The sequence below is a fragment of the Myodes glareolus genome, chromosome 5 (genome assembly GCF_982192425.1).
Source record: "Myodes glareolus chromosome 5, mMyoGla1.1, whole genome shotgun sequence".
Taxonomy (NCBI): Eukaryota; Metazoa; Chordata; class Mammalia; order Rodentia; family Cricetidae; genus Myodes; species Myodes glareolus.
The window spans coordinates 80322481-80346628 of NC_142030.1; the positions used below are offsets into that span (position 1 = coordinate 80322481).

Below are 24148 nucleotides of genomic sequence, written 5' to 3' on the forward strand. Positions count from 1 at the left end.
GTAAATTCTAGAGATTATTGATCCTGTAATCATATATTTTCCCAGATTTGGTACTTTACTTTCAAATAGAGGGTTCTATTTTTTTGCTTATGTTTCTGTTATTATGGTCTTTTATTTGTTCTTGTAAGTATTCTGAAATTAAATCTTTAATATAGTAATTAAATCTTAGAACTGAAGTTAAACACCCCTTTGATCTTTTAGAAGATACTGAGTTTTATCTTCTGTTATTATTATTAGATAAAAACTCCCCAGTTCAGCTTTTGATGTTATCTTTTGATTTTAGCAGTACATCCTATAAAGCTATACATAATACTATGTTAGTGTCCATGAGGGTTAGATGGAGTGGCACAGTAACCCATTGTTTGATGCTAAATATGTTGGTATGTTATAATGTATCATAAATTATGATATATTTTTCATATAGTATAAAAGTTTCTGTAGCAGTATCAGTAAATAAGACTGTACTTTTGGACTGAGTGTGGTAGTACCTGCTTGTAACCTCAGCATTTAGAAAACTGAGGCAGGAGGGTCATGAGTTTGAGGCCAATTTGAGCCACATAATGAGACCTTATTGGTTTTAAATAAAAAAGGAAAACATAACTTTAAAGTGAGGGCTGAAGGTTCAGTGTAGTGCTTGCCTAGCATATGTGAGGCTCTGGGTTAAAACTCCAGCATCATATAATAAAGCAAGCACAGAAAGCTTTACTAGAAAGCTTTATATTTAGCTGCCTTGCATTGTAAAAGATGATCTTCAAATAATTTTGAGTGAAATTTGGGGACACCTATGATACATAAAATTACTCAGTTTTTGAGTTATTGGTAATTTATGGTGCCATTTACTTTGATTACTTCTTGAATGGGCTTCTTATGCGTTTGCCATTGTTACTTTTCCTTGTTATTATGTCTAATATTTCTCCATGTAGAATATATTTCTTTAGATACAAAGGTAATGTAACTTAAGCACTGGTACCCGATTGTATTCTGTTTGGTTTGTTCAAGAAGTGGTTTTGAGATAACTAACATTTATTCATAATGTAGGTGTCCTAAGGTCTGACTTTTCACAAGACAGCATAGAAATTGTAGAATATTGTTGCTTTAATTCTTAGCTTTTTATTAATTACATTAAATTATGTTAATTTCTAAAAACACAGAGTAGCGCCCGGTGGTGGTGGCGCACATTTTTAATCCCAACTTCGGGAGGCAGAGACAAGTGGATCTTTGTGAGTTCGAGACCAGCCTGGTCTACAAGAGCTAGTTCCAGGACAGACTCCAAAGCTACAGAGAAACCCTGTCTCGGAGGAAGAAAAAAAGACACAGAGTAGCAAGGATTTCTTACTGGATTCCATATTTTGATGCTTCATGCATCCCAGCTTGATTAATTAAACTTAACTTAAATCCTGCCTTCTCCCTTAATTCCAGTTTAGTGTTAAAAAGCACCTTAGTTTTTTTAATATCATGCTATAAAAGATTTTTTTAATGCACCCAGAATGAATGCAAAATCCAGAGAAATAGTGACAAGTACCACTGTAGAAGACTATGAATAAGGACATGTGTAGTTATACTGTGTTGTCATGCACCTACTGTGCAGCTTCAGGGTAGCACCACTGAAAACATTTCAATTTGTAGTATTTATTTGAAAGATGTGAAGATACATCATAGAATGAGATACTGCTTGAAAGTTTTCTTCCTAAGAATAACTGGATTAGGTAGAAAGTTTTCTTCACATTTTAGTTGATGATATTTTACAAGTAAAATTCATTAAATGGATTATTTTTACTAATAGAAGTGTCTTCTCCTCTTCCTCTCTGTCCTCCCTTCTTTCCCTCATACATATAATGTTGATATAAATGTGCTAGAGGTTGCTTCATACTTAAACTGAATAAACACATTTCTATCTGTTGTTCAAGAAATACATATTGTAACAGGTCTCAAGAAGCTGGCATGCCTGAAAAGCATTGACTCCTTCCTTGGTCCAGAGTGGTAATTAAGACACAATGAAAGCCTGAAATTTCAGTCTCCATTCTTCATTTGTTTCCTTAGTGTCACCTGTTTAGTGGGCAAGTAGGCACATTAATCATTCAAGAAATGGCTATTTATAAGCGAGTGATAACTCAGGCACAAGGATGAGTCATTTCTTAAACCATCAGTCACTTGAACAACAATGTGGAAAGGTGAGACTATTTTCAGGATGAGAACAAGTTATCTGTGATGGGAAGACTGTACCCTGGCAAATTGTCTTCTAGGAACCAGAAGAGTCTTGTTGGGAATGACAGTAATTACTAACAGATTAACAGCTTCTTGTTAGGTAGGAGTTGATACAACCCTTAGTGGGTCCACACCTTGCAATATATGTCTCTTGTGCTTCCCTAATTCTTTTTTTTTTTATTTAGTATAAAGCTTGTATCATCACTATGAGACCAAAATTTGGGGTTGGACTTCTTTACTGTTAAATATTAGTTAATTTATAACTAATTAACTGTTAGTATTCCCAGTATTTATTAAGTTTAATGGAACAGAGGGCTTAGGTGTATTGTATTATGACTGTTTTAGTTGGGCCTTCTGGTTGGTCACTCTACTGTTTATATTGGTCTCTTGTTTATATTTGTTCTTGTCCACCGAAACATGCAAGCCATCCTTTTACATAATGTGAATATTAAACATACCCTCTGTGTCTCTGTAACTTTAGTTTATTTCACCTAAACAATAATGATGTCTCTAGAAAAAGGTTGTTTTCTAAATCATTTATTGTCTAAGCTTCTCTTTCAGAAATGTTACCATTGTGTTTTTAGTGAGATGTGTACTAGATGGTAAGATAAAAAGTGTGAATTAGGAGCTGCGAGTGGTGGTGCACACCTTTAATCCCAGCATTCAGGAGGCAGACGCAGGTGGATCTCTGTGAGTTCTGGTGTACGAGAGCTAGTTCCAGGACAGGCACCAAAGCTACACAGAGAAACTCTTGTCTCAAAAAACAAAAAGCAAAAGAAAACAAAGCAAAAAAAAAAGTGTGAATAAAAACACTTTCAGACTACTGAATTTTTTTGTTGGTAATTTGTGTTTTCCAAGAAAGGGTTTCTCTGTGTTATTTCCCTGACTGTCCTGGAACTCACTCTATAGACCTGACTGACTGACTGACTGCCTTCAAACCCACAAAGATCCACCTGCCCCTGCTGTCTCAGTGCTGGGATTAAAGGTGTGCACCATCATTGCCCTCTTCGTCTTTTTCTTAATGTTGTCTAGAGATCAAGATCTCTGATGATGGAAAGGTGTTTTAAACAAAAATTTAAAAACCAAACTTTAAGAAAAAGAGTAAAATGCTAGATTATTCTGTCATTTATAACCTCAGAGTTTTTACATTGTATCAGGCCTGGCCAGAGAATTTTGTAATTAGGGTTCTGTTGGCTCTGCCTCAGAAGGATATGATGTTAGGAACATGGGCTTCTTATTGCAGAATAGTCTTCATTCTGTTAAATTGCAGAGAGTAGCACAACTTTGGTTATTCTTCTGAGAGGCTTTGCTAAAGAGGAAAATGCTAGATAGTGTTCAGCTTTGTATTTTATTTTTGTCTGTCTACTTTTTTCTCAGCCATTATCTTGCTATCAGCTCAGATTAGCTTTGATTTCATAATTCTCCTGCCTCTTCTGCCTACTAATGTTGGGGTGAAAGTCATGAACCCCCTACACCTATTTTCAGCTTTTATTCTTTAACTTATAAATTGCTCTTGAATTCTTTCTCATTCCAATTTATTCCCGTGGGAAAGCATACTATGGGCATGGAATCCCTATACACATTAGGAATAGTTTTGTCTGCTAATCTTCCATCATATAGGATTTTTTTTTTTTACTACAGTCATAAAGTAAGCAAACAAACCAAAAATTTGAAGAAACTGGTGCAATTAAAGAACCAACCTAGTGGTCTAAAGGCCAGACACTGTGAGAGATCTGAGGGTTTTCTTACAGGAACTGAATACATGACGCACATACAGAAACGTGTGCACGTGTACACACAGACTTTTGTGTATATATTTTGTATTTAATTTTGGCTCAGTTATAGTTTTAGTTAAAGTAGTAACTTTTTTTTGTTAGTCTTTTTTTTTTAAAATAAAAATTTGGGTTTTTGTATGTTATGGACAGAGTTCTCTTTAATCTCAGAGTTTTTCATATTTCAATTTTATTTGTTGCTGAATTCATTTTATTTTAAAATAAATTTTATTGTCTGTCTAACATGGTGTTATAAGATACATATATAGTATATTGGTAATTGTAATGAAATAAATTGATATCAATTGACACAATCAATCTAGTTTTCTAGATACTTCATCTTTGTCAGTAGAGAGCCTCTTGAAGTTGGGGCTTAATATATTTTGACTTGTTTAATTCTCATTCCTTGATTTCTGGTATGTTTATTTTCTACTCCAGTTATGGAACTCAGCATTTCTGGAAAGGATAAGTGGTTGATTTATAAGGCAGTGGTATCTGGAAATTGTAACCTGAGCACTGAAAGTGTTCAGTGGACCGGGGAATTGGTCAGTGCTTGTTGCCAAATGTAATGGCCTGAGTTTAGTTTTGGAACTCACATGATGGAAGGAAACGACTAACTCCTACAACCTGTCCTCTACTTGCTGTGGCATATGTGTGCATAAGCACATGCAAACACACATAGAGTAAATAAATAATTTGATGAAAAAAAATTTTGAGACAGGGTCTCTCTGTTATATAGCTCTGGCTGTCTTAGAACTTGCTTTGTAGAACAGCCCAGCCTTGAACTCCTGGAGATCTGCCCACTTTTGTTTCCCAAGAGGCTTAATTAAAAAAAAGTTTTTAAAAAAAGTTCTCTACCGTTGAGGCTCCCTTTGTCTTTTGATATTTTAGTAGACAGATATAGAAATTTCTTTTGAAATGCTAGACAATATCTTTTATATTGCTAGTATAATAATTCCAATGTAATCCTTAAACCAGAGTTTTTGCTTTAATTCTTCCTATTATAAAAGAAAGAGTTCTTCTGTTAACAAGGAAGGAACGTCCACCTAACCTTATGCTTCACATGCTTCCTTCTTACAAGTACACTTATTCTAGTGTGAGGGCAGCATTTCCAGTAGCTGTCAATTTATTTATTACATTTTAAAGACCTCATTTTCAAATACCACCACATAGGGGGTTCGAACTTTAATATATCAGTTTTTTACATAACATTTCTTAATCTTGCATATGTCTATAACATATCAGTTAAAGCTTTGTGATAATAATGCCAATGGCTTTTTGCTATTATTTTTACCTTTGATTGTCTCCCACTAAATACATTGTGATGTACCTTTGTATCCCATGTGAATTATGATTGTTATCTATCCTCTGCTATTAAAAGTCCTACTTGAGTTATTACTTTTGTTTTAATTTTGGTATATATTACCACTATAATTTGGATTCAAACTTCTGGTGCATAATTGCTGAACAAAGGGATCAAATCCTTGCAGAATTTTGCTAAACATTGCAAAGTCATTCTCATTTAGCTTCTGTTTCATTTTCATTCCTGCTAGTACAAATGGCCATCCAGAAAGTTTTTTCTTATTTTTTATTTACAGAGTAGTTTATCTGTACAATTTGATTTAGTATTTGTCTTAAGTCCAGGGTTGACCTTGGTTTAGGGGATATATCTATAATGCCTTAATATTTTCCCCATTTTCTATTGAGGATGGTCATTGCTTTCTACATCTTCCCTTTTCATATACGGGGGCACCAGCCTGTATAGATAGCAAGCTTTTTATTTTGTCAGTCATGTTTTAACTATGAAACAATTTTTTTCCCCAAAATTTATGTTATCACTTGGACATTGCATTGTCTCTGTTTTTTCAGTTTTCCAATGTTTCTAACTTTGAAAGAATTCACTTTTTCTTTAAGAATTAATGTTTTTCATTATTGGCATATCTTCCATGAATTTGGAAGTTATTCTTGGATTGAGAAACAAACAGATACAGTTCTATCTTTTCTCTATGTGGCTATGCACGTATACAGAGTAAGTTACCAAAGACATCCATATTTCGTCTTGTTGTTATAATGTTGGTACCTACAAATAGTAGACTCTCCATAATATTTGATAAATGATTGGAAACAATGTGTTAAACATTTTATTGTTTACTTGCTTAAGATTTTGACTGTCACCCTCTAGTTCTAGAAAGTATAGTTTTAGTTTGATTTGGTTTAACTATGTTACATTAAATGAGTAATTGATATGTTTTAGTTAAAAAGATATAATATTGGCTGGAGAGATGGCCAGCCATTCTATTTATATTATAGAGGACCTGGATTCAATACCAAGTACCCACATGACATCTCACAACTGTCTGTAACTCTAGTTCCAGGGGATCTGTGGCACTAGGCATGCATGCATGGGGTACGTACATACATGTGCATGCAGAGAAAATACTCATACACATAAAATAGCATAAATCTTAAAAGATAAGTATAAACTTAAATTGTATGTATTGACATGAAGTAAGTAGAAACATGGGTAAAATAACAAGGTTACATTTTCCTAAGATCATCATTCTTATGTGTGGTTGATACCACTAGAATATGTTTTCTGTATCCTGTGCGATTTATTGGTAGGGGAGCTTAATAAGAGCATGTTTTGTCCATTTTTAAAGCTTGCCTTTTATCTTTTTGTTTTGTTTTTTAAATGAGCATTGTTGTGTTGCTTTAACCGATATGGAACTGCTAGGCTCAAGTAATTGAACTGTACCTCTTCTCTAGACTCATTGTAGGCAGGCTTCACCATGCCCTGCTTGTCTTTTGTTTTATTTTTGATACAAGTTAATTTTGCCTAGTTATAAATAACTATGATGTTTGTCTTCATTTTAGTTTCTCTTTTCTGAATCTGCAATGTCATTAGTTAAAGAAGTCGTGCCAGCCCCACATTAAAAGCAAGCTTGGAAAAGTAGGTGCTTGAGTAGTTAATATTGCATTTTATATCATCTGGGATCTATATTTTTTTTCTTAAATTTTCTGCATTTCATTCACTTTATGGTTTTTGTGTAAATGTGTGTGTCACTCGTGCCATGGCGCACAAGTATAGTGGTTAGACAGCAGCTTGTGAGTCTGTTCTCTTTTACACCATATGGGTGCCTGGGAAAGAGGCATTCTAGAGTCTTTAGATTGTTCTTGAGGTGTGATCTCTGTGTTGTATAGCTCTGACTTTCCTGGAGCTTGCTTTGTAGACCAGGCTAGCTCCAGTCACATCAAGATCTTTCTGCCTTTGCCTGGGATTAAAGGTGTGCGGCACTATGCCTATCATTGTAGGTGCAAGCCAGTTCCCAAAACAGCAGTGTACGTGTTTTTCAAAATTAAATTTACCATTCACTAATATCTGCAAAGGGGAAAAAAATCAACCAGTGGATCAAATATGTTTACTTTTCCCTTTTCTTATTTATACCTAATACCTGATGCCATATGGTAACAAGAGAAAAGTACCTATGAAATCTGTGTGCATGGCCAAAGAGAATAAGTAGAGAATGGCAAATAGTGGAATAAGCCAATTTTGCTTGGGTTTGTAGACCTGTTAACTTCTGTCATAAGTAAAACATGTAGCAGATCAGCATAATGGGTAAGACCATAATCTCTGAGATGGAAGCCTTTTACTAACTACTGCTGTTATTTTTATATATTTCACCTCCCACATGAGCCTTTTCTTTCAGTGTTACAAGTATTGTATGAAGTAATGTACAGCACTTTAACACAGTACCTGGTACACTGCTTCTACAATCAGTAAATAGTGTGTGATGCTATCATTGGTATTATTATTGCAGACTTTTCTGGAACTAGGAATTAATAAAGTTCTAACAAGGATGTATGTACTTTTGCATATTATATGCATGAAAGAGATTAAATAAAATCTCTTTTAGAGATTTATTGAATTATTTTAATTCAATAATTAATTGATTTAGTGAATTATTTAGTCATTGAAGAAATTTATTACCTCTAATTTTATTTTAAACAAACTTGAGTTGTAAATACTGAAACTTGCGTTTTCCCCTTGAAATGTCTGTTAGTACTTTGAGTGTAATGTTACCCAGTTCACTCTGTAATCTTTTCCTTTGATCAAATCCATGTAGTCATTTTCAAACATTTCTTTCTCATATTCTAAAGTTTTCATAGTGTTGAGGTAAAGTAGATACTGCTAACAAATGATGAAACTTTCATATAGCAGCATATTTGGCCTATAAAGTTAACATTTATGCTGTTGAAAATGAAATGTGAATGTTTCTTAGTCAGGATTTCACTATTTAATCTAGTTTTGCCTTGAATTCTCATTCCTCTTGCATCATTCCCATATGTTACCAAAGGCAAAAAAATGCAGTTTTTTTTTTTTTTTTTTTTTTTGGTTTTTTAAGACAGTGTTTCTCTGCAGCTTTGGAGCCTATCCTAGAATTATCTCCTGTAGGCCAGGCTGGCCTCTGCCTCTGCCTCCAGAGTGCTGGGATTAAAGGCGTGCGCCACCACTGCCCGGCTAAAAAGAACAGATTTTTTACATTGGTTTAATACCCTCTGGGATCTCAGAACATCATTATCATTATCTTTCAAGTCAGTCATGAGTAATATAGAAATGGTTTTAAATTGATACCTAAGAATAAGTACTTAAATATTTTTAAGAATTTTGTTTTTCAGAAGTCAGTGTTTTAAACCCAATAATACTATACTGTTATATTTTCAAATATCATCAGGGGGTTCTATTCCTGTTACAAACCTGTACCTTAGTGCTCACATACATATATCTCCTCCATTTCTTCTGTGGCATAAATCAGAGGGAATTAGTTTACACTGATAGCCCGTCTGTCTCTCATCACTGCTGTGATTTTTGCATGTCTTTTTTGTAGTAATACTGGCAACTCTGCAATTATATTGAGTAATTAAGTGAAAAATAATCATTAAGCAAAAGCTGGAGGATATTTCATAGCTGATTGTTCAGAAACATTTGATGTAGAATAGAGTCCTTAATGCTTCTTATTTAGAATGGGGATAAATTTATGGACTCAGTATATTAAAACAACACTTTTGTACTTCTGGCAATTTATCCTTTCATAATAGGTTCTGTGATAAAATTGTTAGAATTCTGGTCAGAAACATTCTGACTTAACTAAAATTGTTAAATTTACATATAATAAAACACTTTTAAGTTAGTGGGGTAAAATTGATAAATTTACATACAATAAAAACACTATTTTTAAGTTAGTGGGGCTGTGTTTATTGATGTTAAAATTCATGATGGGGCCAAACAAAATATTAGAACATTTGTATAACATTCAGTTCAAGGTTTTGGTGTTTACCTTTTAAAAAGTAATAGTGCCTTGATAAAAGTGCATTGAATATGTTGTCCATTCCAAAACAAACAGTCATCAAACATTTGTAGCGTCTCCCCATCTCTCCCTAAATGGTTTTTAGTTGGTGATGCAGATATTTGTCATTTACCAAATTAGAAACTTAGTTTTGTAAACTTGACATTGAGAGAAAGAAGTTTCACAAAATGATTTAAGTGTTGGATTTGTCCTCAGGAAATAAACTTTACCCATATGTTACTGTTTGGCAGACATACATCTTAAAAATAATGAGTGAAATTTCTACCTGTATTCCTTTCTCTTCATTTTTCAACAACACATCATCATTGTGCTTTTTTTGTTAGTACTTTTGCTTCACTTCGAGGAACATGATTTTATTTTACAGACATATATGACGTAAGGTATATTTGTAGTTAAGCATTCTCCATGAGTGCAATATTTTGTCTAAATGCAAAATTCATTGAAATACTGGGTTGGTCCTTAATACTAATAAGAAAACAAAATTTGTCTATTTTGAAACCTTTAATAATTCATTTTATAAAAACTTGAGCCTGAGACACATTAATTTTTCACATTTATCACATCATGTCAAAATAATTTCCCCAGTATATACGAGAATTAATAAAAGAAATTATAAAACACTTATCAATTATTTTTAAAAGTAAATGCTTGAATGAGAATTGCATTGCTGAAATGCCTGAATATATCTGAGTTTATGGAATAACTTAACTAAGTCTTGTTGTGTGTGGTATAAAGTTAGAACTCTAAATTCAGGTCAGAAAATGTGTTTTTTGCACAAAGTTTTCTTGTCTTTACATTAGATTATATGATGAAATCCAAAGTAAACCTAGGAATCTTTTGACTATCTTCATTTCTTAAATTATGATTTATGTGGAAAATGTATGCAGATACACTGTATTGATCCCCAATATAAGACTTGAACCCTTTATGTATGCATGCTTATTGCATGTTAATACAGAGAATCCTTTTCTTTATACAGTTTTTTTTAAATAGACTCTTTTGGGATACCTTTTTGTCATAATGTTGTAATTTTATGAATTAGCGTCTTCAGAAATTAAAAAAATAGTTTTGAATTCCTTACGTGATGAGCTGAACTAAAACTTGTTCTAGGTATGTATCAAGTTTTTAACTATACATGCTTTAAGCAATATTTACAAATTGCACACTTGAACAAAAATAGTCTTTTAGTGTAGTTTGCGGTGCCGATACCTTCCTGCTTTTTCCTTTGCTGCGTTGGCACAGGCATTGTGCTTATTTTGTTGTAAATGGTTCCAGTATTTTATCAGTTCACTAGGCTGGAACTGATGAGAGGTAATTAGGTGGCTGTATTTACAGCTTGAGTAAGAAACTCGCCAGTGATTGAACACGAACTCATTGGGAGGGGGCACAGGATCAATTCTCAACTTGGCAAGACAGATCCCTACATACACATCTTCCAAGTGCAAACGACGGATGCCTAAAGAAACCTTAAATATCTTTTCTGCTAGATCCCCAGAAAAAACATAACCAGTTCCTGAACAGAATACTGGGTAACGCTCACTTGGATAAAGGTCTGGTGGCATGTACCACTTGCTGTCTTTGTTTCTGTTAGGTGCGTATCCTCTCATTAGGTACCCAGTAAAGTAGTTATGTCTAGGAGGCAGTTCTGGCTTTAGTAACTTGTGTATTAAATACTCGGTGTTGACAAACATGTCACTGTCTGTTTTCATAACATATGGAATATGTGGACAGTATGTTGCAACCCAGTTCATACCCATTAGTGTTTTAATCGTCAGATTATAGTATGTATCTAAGTATTCCTGTTGAATTATATCATGATATTGTCTGCTTTCTTCTAGAATTGCATGTTGAAGGTAGCCATTTAGCTTAATACTTATGCCCAACAAAAAAATTCGTGTGATTTGGATGCCAGGTGCCAAACTTTCATTGCCCCACGTTTGCCGGATAGCTCTTCTTGCTTCTATTTGTCCAGGTTCTGCAGCTATTAATAGTATTAAAAATGGACTTTTCTCTTGGCATTTTTCAGGCTCATTGATAATATATTTGAAATGGTAAGAGTTTGGATGTCCAGTACCCTTTTCATTATATTTGCTTCCATTGGCACTGAGTGTGTTCTCTAGTCCTGTAACTCCTTGTGGTGATAGATCTGTGTTATTGGAGTTAGTTGCTGTCTGAGGCCTCAGAGTCTGAGGAACCGTTTCTTTCCATATGTTCCGAAGGGAGCTGTGATTTGTCTCACTTTTTGTAGAACGAAATCCTCGGAAAGTGTACGTCACAGGGTTTTCTTTGAATCCAGCTCTACCTGGTAGCCAGTCATGATGGTTGAAAAACAAAAACATAGCAAAAAGAAACACTAGGGAAAGTACACCCATGAGGTGGGTCCGGAACAGAGACCTTTTAGCATTCCAGGTCATCTTTGCAAAGCAACAGTGTCTTCTCCTCCACTGAAGCATGCTGTAAATATCCAGTAAGATGTTTGAGGCCAGAAATACTCTTGGCTTTTCTTTCTTTCTTTCTTTCTTTCTTTCTTTCTTTCTTTCTTTCTTTCTTTCTTTCTTTCTTTCTTTCTTTCTTTCTTTCTTTTTTTTTTTTTTTTCCTGAATCAGTCCTGTTCTTTGGTCATCATTTTCTGGTTTAGTTGTGTGTCCCTTGAAGTCATTCTGTAAAGATGAAGCATGATGGTTTACAAAATGCAAATTCTTACAAACTAACTTGAAAGGACTCTGATTGCTAATAAAAGGATGTTTTTAAGTTGTGAAAAATAGGATAAACCAGAAGAAAGCATATAATTTGTTTTCTTTTGTCAAAATGAAATAATCAAGGCTTATTTCTTTTCCAATATTCTTGTAACACAATGATCACTTGAAAGGTAAGTGATAGATTAATTTTATTGTACTCATTTGATGATCTCAGTAACTCTGGTCACCTGTTCTTTGGACTTAAGGTAAAGATTTTTAAAGTTGTATCATGTAGAAAGAAAAAAATGTTTAGTTTTTTTTATTTTACAAAGGCTTAGTAAGAAGCCTTCAGAACATATGGAAAGTTTATTGACATTAATTAAAATTGATTTGACATACCATGACGATATGGTGCACAGTCAGTGGCCTTTATTTTGGAAATGGTCATGTATTGGTTTTGGGACAGACGGTGCAAGTTTGATTGTGGCAGAGTTCAGTTAGTCACAGTACACTGCTTGGTGCATTTCCACTGAAACTCAGTGAGACGATACACCTGTCAAAATTAATTATCAGGGTCCAGTAATTTCACTGTGAGATTAGACAGTAAGAAGTGATTAAAATTTAAATATTTTACTAATTTTAACCATCCACCTCAAATAGGAAGTATCCAGGAGATCAGTCTTGTTTGTTTATGATTTTGGCAAAGGACATGCATTTTTATACAGTTTTTTTGGACTGTATTTTAGCATAATATAGGCAGTGATCATTACTCTCTTCAACTGCTCTAAACCCCACTTTGTACAGATTATATCTTAAAATATTCTTAAATTAGGCCTTGTTACAACAAATCTCTGCAGCAATCAGAAATTAGTGTATTTTTTATGTCTTTATAGTAGCATAACACATTCATTCCTAGATCTTTAAAAAGTTACGAGCTGGACAGAAGAAATGATTGATGCCACATAGTGAAAAACTGGCTTTTGCAAGAGGCTTTTCAGCAAAGTCTAAACTTATTTGTATTTGTTAATTGTAATTTGTTTTTTTCTATTCTTAGATGCTTCTAGATGAAGTGGGGTCATAGAAGTAGTTTGAATTTCAATAAAAGCTATTTGAAGGAATGGAGACAAATATTTAGCATTTATTTTTCCAGTTTTTTTTTTTAAATCAAACTCAGAAGTAGAAGTCATTTATTTAATCATTAATTTTGGGACTTGCAGTATTAAATTTGTGTGGTCAAGAAGTGATTTTATTTCAGTAGTTCACTGAAATAATTAATTAAAGCAAATAAAATTTTAACTTGGCCACTTATTTTAAGTTATATGTGTAAATGCATGTTCTTATTTAGCTTATCATAGTGAGCGACTTATTGTTGATGATAGATTGGTTTAACACTGACACAAATACGATTTAAGAAGTAATATAATTTACATGTCAGTACCCAAGAAATTGAGTAGTTGTAGCATAAAACTTACACATACCATTCAATTACTGCTTGAAATGTTTGATGGTTATGAATGAAATACTATTTTAGTAGCAGCCACTAGGAGGAGCAAGTAGGTGGGAATTTGAACAAATTTCTAATGTGCACCAGGCACTAAGGTTTGATCTTGTTTTTGAAATTGAATGGTGCTTTTAGTGAATAAGGTTATTTCTCAAAACTAAAAATGTATTTAATTATATATATGAATGAATAGTGATTTTTTAAAATTTCTAGTTCGCTTTTAGTTTTATTTATATGGATTAAATCTTAACAGTATTGTATAAAGATCAAAGCTGTTCTCACCCTGTGGAAACATGGTTCCTATATGACATGAGTTGAAAATGATAGAGCTTCATGGCCCAATTTAGAAACAAAATTTCCTGCCTGTATTTATAAATCTATTTAAAGCTGAAAACTGTTAAGAATTTATTGGAAAATTATATTATTTGGTAGCCACTAATGATACACACCCACCTTATGAGTCTAATGGATATCGAAGACTTATGTGTATAAATTTAAAAAGCAGTAACTTTGGAAAGTTCATTTGGTTTGTTTCAAGTGTTATAAATACATACTTCTGTTGATATAAAATTGCTTAGAACATGGTTTCGATCCAATCATTTAGATACTTTAAAAGTGCAGACTTATAGTTCAAAAAGGAGTAAATTCAAGGTCAGATTTTCAAATGAATGAGTAAAAGAACCTAAGAGAATGAAGTATTAATTAAGTATTGTAGTAAGTTACATTGTTTTCAAGAAAAGTGTACTTAAAGTGATATTTTAAAGTGTTTTAGTGTTCTAGAAAGCAGCTAATTATTTTTATTGTAGCTTAGAATTCATTCATGATTGATTTTTAATATAACTTTATAAGATGGAGGTACATCTTAATTCAAATTAAATGAGAATTGCATGTTTATAAGTAGTAATCTAGGAAGGCTTAGAATCCTTTTACAAATATACATATTTGATACCCTCCCATTGATAAATGAAACTCATGCATCTAGCCTTACATTCTTTGCTAAAGTTTCTCAGGATGGAGATATATACGTATATATCTGCAAGTGTGTGCTATTAAAAAGAAAGTAAAATTGCTGTGACTGCTTCTTTTGTTAAATGATAAAAGTATTCTCAGATTACAATGCCTGTTGTATTTTAGTTTTGAAAATGAGAACAAGGTTAGAGACTGAAGTTATTTTGTCATGTCTTACATTTTTTAAAAAGTAGATCCTTTTCTATTTTGATTATAATACCTTTAGTGTGTTTTTATATTTTATGGATTAAAATTTATAAGGATGTTACTATTAAATGTAACCCCCATATCAACTTAAAAAGTTGATATAATTATATTAGGTTTTTGAAACAGACCTAGATTTAAGTGATGCTTTGGTAGAAAAACTTGTATACTTTTGTCTTGAAACATTTAGTCCTATAAACTTAATTTCTAATAAAGGTACTAGGAAAGGCTAGATTTTTAAAACTGTTTCATTTAATAGTTTCTGATTTTAATCTGTTAGAATACAGATACTTATGATTGAGAATTGATGTTTATATACAACAAGGTTTGATACATATTCAATCTTAATTTTACAATGCCGTGCTTCCACAGATCTTAAAATTATTTCCTTTTATTTTTTGATTGTTAGTAAGGTTTATGAAAGTAAGGGGAATGATCAAAGTATGATAGGTTTGTAAAATTGAGTTAGTTGCTCTTCTGGTGTTGATTGTCCCCAGGATAGTTTATCTCTGTCTTGTAGACACATGTAGAAGCAATAGATAGGTTTCTGTTACATGTGAATAAAGCCCGTAAGCCCATTATTGATATTGTTTTGATCTTATATTATTAATGAATATTTTCATATCAAACTATTTTATGCCAGATTTTTAATTTCACTTTAAAAATTATCTTTAGGAACAGTCTTAAACTCGATAATTTGGAATCAGTCTGTTACTTAAAAAGCTCCCTACTTCACTAATGTACTTAGAGCAACTATTTGATATTTTCTTTGTTTAAAGTTGTATTTATTGATACTATAATAACGTGTGACTGACTCCTTGATGGTGCTATGCTCTTCATAAACTCATTACCGTATGTAATCCGATGCTCATAATTTGTAATATCCTCTTGTAGTTCAATAACATCTAAAATTTGCTGATATACTCTTGAACTGTGTTTGTCATCTCTGAGAAACTAGATATTAAAGAAAAGATATTACTGTTAAGATTTTGTTTTGAAAGGATTTCCCCAAAAAGACCCTATGAAATTAACATCATATTAGATGCTATTTAATATAATTTTCCTGCACTATCTTTTGAAAGCCACTTTAGAAAATGTGCTTTAATTTATTAGACAAGGAATCAATTTGACCTAATTTGCTAGAGAATTGTTGTTTTTTTTTTAAAAGGGCTACAGATTTTTTTTTCCTAGTTTAATTTCTCAGAGAATCTTTTCAGTACATCTAATTACTATTTGTTTTTTCTTTAATGTTTGTAATCCTAAAGAATTACTCTCAGGTACATATTTATTTGAATAAAACAATGACACCTTGTCTTTTAGAAAAGGCAAATTTTAAAATCTTGTATTTAGAGACCCTTTCATAGTTTCAAGGGCAGTGAACTGCATGAACTTGTTTATCAAGTATCAGTGCCTGCAGGACTATAGAATCATAACACATTTAATACACATTGTGCACAAGACAGCGACATACCTTTCTTTCTTGGTCAGGCCATTTAGGTAGAGAGGATTATGCCCACTGAAAATACTTTTGGCACGCCATCACTTCAGCAGAAAAAAAAAAAACACAACAAAAAACACCCAAAACGATGCTATCAAACATGCGCACATCCCCCAACAGTCTGCCTCCTGTGATTGCTTTTCACAGTATCCAAAGTGTCCATCTGTCGGCGTTTCTTCAAGTTACCCTTCTTGTTCATATGTGCCCTAGTCTTCAGAGATTTTCCCCGAGTTTCATTTTCTCTCCTTCTTTAAACAAAAGGGCTGTAGTTGTCCGTTCTATTTGGTGCACTGTTGACTCTTTCCGACAGTTGATGCATTGAAGCTCTTTATATCTGCTGTATTCTCCGGCTGGACAATGCGGTGCTGTATTCTCTTCTCAGTATCCATATTTCTAGTAGTAGTGCTGAGCTGCAATGTAAAGCAGCAGAGCTGGGGTTTTGTGTTTCAGTTGCATTGGGGGAAAAAAAAAGGCTTTGCCTCTCTTCCGTCGTCGTTGCCTGGCAGCTGCAGGAAGACTTTTTTTTTTTTTGAGCAGTTTTACTGGGGTTTTAGTCTGTAATATGAAATCCACGGTTCTTCAGCTGCTGCACAGGCAGGCAGCAGTTTAAATGTGGGCTTGACAGATGCTCTCTCTGACAGAGCAGAATTTAACGTCACTGCTTGGCTGAGTCCCACGTGATTGTTTGCATTCATTTTAACTAAAAGCCTAAGGTAGGGAAAAGCTTAGAAATCTTGCTTCTGTGTGTTGCATTATATTTATTCGGAACAAATACAGTTATGAGTAAATATAACATTAATGTATGATATGAAGTGGAGGTTATGATTTTTAAAATCTTTAAACTTATGCAAAGCTTTCTAAATATTTTCTGTGTTCGATGGTGGCTTTCATGTTAAGCTTTTGTAGAGCAGAAGTAACAAAAGCTTTTACATGCGAGTTGGTGTAAATTAACTCTTTGAGTACATTCTTGCTCTTAAAGTATTTTGTCTAAATTGTTCTAATTTTCTAGTCTAGTTAAAACATTATCTGTTATTTGTAATTTAGGATTCCCATCCCCATTTTCTACAGCATATCCAGATCAGTTGCCTGGATTACTTTAATGACTGTGATGTGAATGATTATGATAAGTCTGCTTTTGCTCTCTGCAGTTTTTAGGGTTCTTAAAAGTAAAGTTAGTTTTAAATCACTTTCTTGTTTTCAATGTTACACTGTTTTTACTTAAAATTACATGTATCATAGAATTAAAAAAATGATAAAGTAGATATAACATACATGCATAGTTTTTTTTTTGATTGGTGAAGTCTGCATGATTGCATTTGACTGAAATCCTAAGGTAGAGAAAATTTTAGAACTTTACTTTTTGTATAATAAATATCACACATACTTATACATTATGCATGTATGTGTAAACAAGTATAGTTATGACCTGGAGTCCAGTGCTTCTAATAATGTTTAATACTTTTAAAAGTGGTTTAGTAAAATGCCATCAAATAGGTTTTATGAACATCAGAAGCTGAAATCCTTCTCAGGTAAAGTTATCTAGGCACCTGGGCACTTGGCCATCTTTGGCAGGTATTTTTGTTATTTGTTTTAAATGGCCATAATTAACATTTCCCTCTGATATTCTAGAGATACTAACTACTAGAAATTTATAGTTTTAGAGCTGTGCTATATATTTTAGGTATGCAGACTTCATTTATTTCTCACACAGTGAGAAATATTTCAGGTGAATAAAAATTGCACTTTAAAAGCTTTAAGTTTTTGTCTTCATGTTTTACTTACATTGTTCTTTGTTGATTTAGCTGTACCCTATGACTTTCTTAGTTTGTGTCTTACATTTCCTAGAAATATTAGAACATTAAAACTGAAGGAAGAAAGAAAATTACTATAAAGGAGAAACTTAAAGCTTAGAACTTTGGCCTTCCTTAGTTACATTGTAAGAGGAGGACTGAAAGTCAAGTTTCTTAGCATTTGGTTCTTAACACTCCATAACTCCACACTATAGTGCTCACTGCTTGTCGGGGTCTGTGTGCCCCACCCCTTGGTAATTAGCCACACACAGAATAGAATCCTGAATGGATTTTTACTTTTTTTCAATAAATGTTTATGAACAAACTACTAAACGCTAACATATACACTAAGACACAGTTTATTAATTATTGGGAATATGACGATGATGGAAAAAAATGCCCTACCTTCTTGAGGGTAGGACAATGTAATTATTTTGCCAGTTATTGTTAATATATTTTACATCTATCTTTTGGTAATACTGAAAGCTAGGCAGTGCTAGATAAGTTCTCTACTTCTGCTCTACATCCCCAGCAATGTGTTTTTTATTTTTAATTCACAGTCATTATACATATTTGTGTGATACAGTGAGACATCTTATACAATGTGTAACAATTATCCCAAGACAACTAGCAGATACATAGCTTCTAAGATGGCCTTTTTGATATTGAACTAGATTTATTATGGCTCTCAATTATTGAGGGCTTCATGGATAACTTAAAAAATGATCCTCTTCTATGTTGGGTTGAAACCTGAATTACCCAGGTAATTTTAGGGTTGGCAAGAGACTTGGCTTTTTTTTTTTTTTTTTTTTTTTTTGGTGCCTGTCCTGGAACTAGCTGTTTTAGAACTAGGCTCGCCTCAAACTCACAGATATCCTCCTGCCTCTGCCTCCCAAGTGTTGGGATTAAAGACGTGCGCCACCACCGCCCAGCTACTTTTGTTTCTTTTAATTTATCAATAGCTTAAAGTATAGATAGATAGCAGCTATAAAGTAAGATTTCCATTACTGATGTCTTCTAACATCTTTAGCTTCCTAGGCAAGAGAAATGGTGAAAATCGGAGACAGGAAGCCTTGTACAACTTCTTTTTTTAGTTTGATTTCTTTTAAAACTGTATTCTATGTTTAAACTAACTCAAACAATTGTGGCAGGTTTCTTTGTCAAATTTAGCAAACTGACAGTTGCTTTGCTAAGTTTTGTAGCTATTAGTGGCATGTAAGTGTTGCTTACAAAGGTCTGTTTTTATTTTCATAACACAGGCCTTATGTGGAAAAAAGGTGTCCTTCGGGTATTGTGGTTCATACTGTCCACATGTTTGCATGCGCTCTCTCTCTCTCTCTCTCTCTCTCTCTCTCTCTCTCTCTCTCAGAATTTTTTTAGGCATGTCTATAATAATCCTTAAGGAGCTGAAATTTAAGGAAGGGGTTTGTAATGCTTCCTAATTCTCATGTCTATGAAATATGCAAATCTTATTCTGTTATCCATATAGTTGATGGTTCTGAGTGATTTGTATGATAAAAATTAGCAGTAACTTTGGGAATTATCTGTTTATTGTTATGTATGAGTTCAGTAATTTCAACGATTTTAATATTGAAAAAGTTTAACCAGAATGGCAGTAGAACACTGAGCTACTGCTGTTGAATAAGAAGAGAAAACAGGAGACTTAAGTCCAGTCTTGCCTATATTGGTCTCCTTTTTGTTTGTGCTTTACGTGGCCCCTATACTTGAAACTTATTTCAGCTCATGACAAGAACTAAATACTTTTTAAGTGCTAGATTTTTTTTTAAAAAACAAATATAATCTTCACCATGTTTTACCTGCATGTTTGTATGTATGAGGGTGTCAGATCCCTTGGAGTTGTGAGCTGCCATGTGGGTGCTGAGAATTGACCCAAGTCTTTTTGAAAAGCAGATAGTGCTCTTAACCGCTGAGCCATCTCTCCAGCCCTAATTTTTATTATATTTATTTGAAAATTATATTTGGCATAGTTATCTAGGGTTCACGGTTAGTTTTACTATGTTCCCTAATGTACATAATATATTTAATTGGAGTTTATACCTCTTGGCTTTTTCAAAATACAGACTTTTTTATTGGATGAAACATGCAGACAAATGACATAGGTTTGGTTACTTAATGCTATTAAATAGCTTTACCCTTTTAAAAAATTACTTATTGAAATACTTTTTCTGTGAACTTCATGCAATAAAAACTTCATGCAATTATGTTGACACATGCTTTCTATGTTCAAAGAACAACATAATTGTAAACTAGCAATCTCATAGTGACCACAAGTGTCAGTATTTGCTGTCAATTTTTATTAAATTGGATAGCAGGTGCTCATGTTAAGAATTTCTTTTAAAAGAAAAACAAAAGTTAAATATACATATCTCTTTCAGAACTAGTTATCATCACTTTTAATTCATATGATAAATTATAAATATGATTCATAAACTATATGATTCATAACCTTCAAGAAAGTATAATCATTTAAAAATTTCAGTGATTTGGCAGACACATAATTTTGCTTTCATATTCTCTGTAATCTCAGTGAATTAGCAGTTTCAGTTAGGTATACCTTTTTCCAATTAAAATTATGGACTGTGGAGGTGGTTCAGTGAATAAGGTGCTTGCTGTCCAAGCATGATGACCTGATTCATATCCTCAGCACCAACTTTTTTTAAAGAGAAATATTGTATAAAATGTAATCTATATTTCATACTTTAAGCCAAAGTATTTGATGATTATACATATCACTCATTAGTCTTGAATCATGATTGATATTAATATGAAATGTCTGTCTTTCAAGACAACAACTCAGTCCCTTGGTAATTTGAGGGAAGAAATCCATTGTATGGAAAATCACAGAGTTAATAAATTTTATGTTTGACTTTGAGACAGGGTCCTTTTTTGTAGCTATGGTTGTTCTTGGACTCACTGTGTAGACAGGCTGACCTATAACTCTCAGAGATCTGCTTGCTTTTGCCTCCCAACTGCTGGGATTAGACATGTGCACCACTATGCATGTAATAATAGTGGCCCAGTTTGCATCTAGAGGTAATCACATCTATAGGCAGGTGCAAAAAGCCAGCTACTGAAGCATCTGAGAATGTGATTAAGGGTTGCTTCCGGATGCCATTTAATGTTCCAAACAAGTATTGCTGCATTTTAATGTTTTTCACTTATGTTTTTCTTTGTAATTGCTTATAATAATAGACCTGAAGTGTTTTCAGTTTTGCAGTATTTTCATGAGCATAATGTGATTTTTCTGGGAATTATGATCAATCGATTTTAAACATAAAACTTACTCATTCTCAGACATGCTTTACACATGCAACATGTGCTGCATATAGTTTTAAATGTGTTTAGTATACCTGTACTTTGACTAACTCAATACAAAAAGTCAGGCCAAAAGTTTCATGAAGATTCAGGTTTTAGAGTATTAGGATATTCACCAGGTAGCTTTACACATACTTGCAGAGGGTGTGTGTGGGTGTGAGAGAGAGTGTGAGATCTATCTCAGTGTTCTGTTGCTCCATGAATGGGGGAAATCTTTTTTATTTTGTTTTCAAGTCAGGGTTTCTCTGGAATTCTGTATGCTAGGCTGGCCTTGAACTTAAAGAGTCACTTGCCTCTGTTGGGATTTTGAAGGCGTTTGTCACCACTTCCTGATTCTTTAGTGTCTTAAAGTTTTCATTGTAAAGGGTTTTTTCATCTTGATTAGGTACATCTCCTTCTTGCCTCACCTTTCCCACCCACCCCTCCCTCTCCAAGATTTTTCATATCCTCCAATTAGGTACATGTCCCACCTATCTATGTATGCACACACCCACACACATACATGTCTTCTTGTCTTCTCTCTCTCTCTCTCTCTCTCTCTCTCTCTCTCTCTCTCTCTCTCTCTCAAGACTTTTTATATCCTTCATTAGGTACATGTCCTTCTTCCATATCCTTCATTGTACATGTCCCACCTATCTATGGATGCACACACTCACACATGCATGCACCCATACAGGTACTTGCATTCATGAGGAACTCAAAAGTCTAGCACGTGCTTCCACACTAGACCCCTACAGAATAATTAACATTGTTCCAGTACGTAAATTTGCAGTAGGATGTGAAGGCAGGCAAACGATTTTCGTTTTGAAGACACAATTTTTTTTTTTTTTTTACTCTTAAGGTCTTTAATGGGTAAATGATTCTCACTTCCACTGGAGGATACAGTGCAATTGGCTTTACTCAAGAGTACCAAATCAAGTATTAATCTGATGTAGAAACCCCTTATACATCTTATATAGTACTTACCCATTCCAACTGACCCACAAAATTTACCATTGTAGCTATCCTTATTTTGCTATTAACTAGAGAAGTATACACCTTGTCAGTGACATACAATATAAACTGTTCTGCAGTAGCAAACGATTTAGAATTGTGCTAGTGATTGAGTCTTTGGAAGATTATTTTCACAATTCCCCTATCTCTTAAATATTAAATAATATATAAATGTATATATATATATTCCTTGTTGTGATTCATTCACTGTTAAGCCAGTTTAACTTTTAGGCATCAAAAATTACAAATGATGAAGTAAATGGTAAATTTTTTTTCTTTTTTTTTTTTTGAGACAAGGTTTCTCTGTGTGACAATTCTGGCTGCCTTAGAACTCATTTTGTAGGCGAGGGTGGCCACCAACTCACAGAGATCTGCCTACCTCTGTTTCCGAGTGCTGGGATTAAAAGTGTGCTCCACCACTGCCCAGCTAGTAAACATTTTCTAACGTTACTGACTGGCATTGTATATTCCAATTTTGCATAATTATAATGAGTGTTATATTCCCAAATTACTTTTAGTTATGAGTAAATTTTGATAGGAATTGTGTCAGGTCTTTTTTTGTTGTTGGGATTAAAATACTATTAAAAACATTTGCATTTATGGTGGCAGAAACCCTCTCAAATCATTATACAATAAAACAGACAAATACCTAACCTGGTCTACAGAGCAAGTTCAAGAACAGGCTGCAAAACTACACAGAAACCCTGTCTAGAACTCGTCCTCTGCCCCCCAAAGACAAGTCAATTATATTATAGGGCTATTTCACAGAATCCCATATTGAGAAGTAAAACTTGTTCTTTAAAAAGAACAGTATGAAAACGGGAAAACTCACAAATTCAGAGATGTTATTATTTTTTGTCTGGTGTTGCACAAGATTACTTTTCCTTTTTTTTTTTCCCTTCGAGGCAGGGTTTCTCTGTAACTTTGGAACCTGTCCTGGAACTAGCTCTTGTAGACCAGGCTGGCCTCGAACTCACAGAAATCCGTCTGCCTCTGCCTCCTAAGTGCTGGGATTAAAGGCATGCGCCACCACTGCCTGGCAAGCTTACTTTTCATATGTATTTTCATAGTCTTCCTGACAGCCAACAAAATTCCATACTGATTGCTGTTACCTCTGTATGGATTGTACACTTCAGGAAGAAGTATAATTCATGTTTGTCACCAGTGAATACATCTAGCACTCATGAGAAAAGGGAATATCGGATAAGCAGACAACCCTCAAAGAGTTTACTTCATACAGTTTATAGTCAGATTTATTCTTTTTAAAATAAGTATGTACATATAATAACAGTGAAAAAAGAGGACATGAATTTGAAAGAGCATGGAGGGGTTATGGGAGTGCTTAGAAGGAAAAAGGATGTAATTACATCCTAATTTCAATTACATACATGCACACTCTCATAATCTTTGTATTTGTTGGTTGGTGTTTTCAGTCTCATGTGATTTAGAATAGCCTTGAATTACTCTTCCTGATTTGTCTCTCTCAAGTTGTAGGATTGCCGACCCCCCATGTAGAGCATATGAAATTTAGGCCTTTCCCTTCCTCTCTATAGTCTCCTTTTATTCATATGTTGTAGATGAGATAAAGTGTAGTTTGGCTTATTTTAACAGTGTGATTTCAAATCCATTCATGCGTTGCCTTCTTTCCCTCCTTCTCTCTCCCTCTCTTTTCTTTTTGTAAGTGATACTCTCTTTTTATGATTTTCTTTTGTATATTGACTTTTATATTTTGACTTGGTGTTTGCCAATGTGCTTTGTTTCTTGCAGACAACAAATAGTTGGGCTGCCTTTTTTGAT

General features: G+C 33.6%; 2 protein-coding genes across 2 annotated transcripts in view; one reads left to right on the forward strand and one right to left on the reverse strand.

Annotated features, from left to right (window-relative positions):
• The window catches only part of Cdc73 (cell division cycle 73), a 127303-nt gene that overhangs the window by 43214 nt on the left and 59941 nt on the right, over nt 1–24148 (forward strand). The window lies entirely within an intron of this gene.
• On the reverse strand, nt 9208–16859 carry B3galt2 (beta-1,3-galactosyltransferase 2). Its single transcript, XM_048430988.3, has 2 exons — nt 16206–16859; nt 9208–12003 (listed from the first exon to the last, which is right to left on the reverse strand). The coding sequence occupies exon 2, from the start codon at nt 11794–11796 to the stop codon at nt 10528–10530; it is 1269 nt and encodes a 422-aa protein (XP_048286945.1). The 5' UTR covers nt 11797–12003; nt 16206–16859; the 3' UTR covers nt 9208–10527.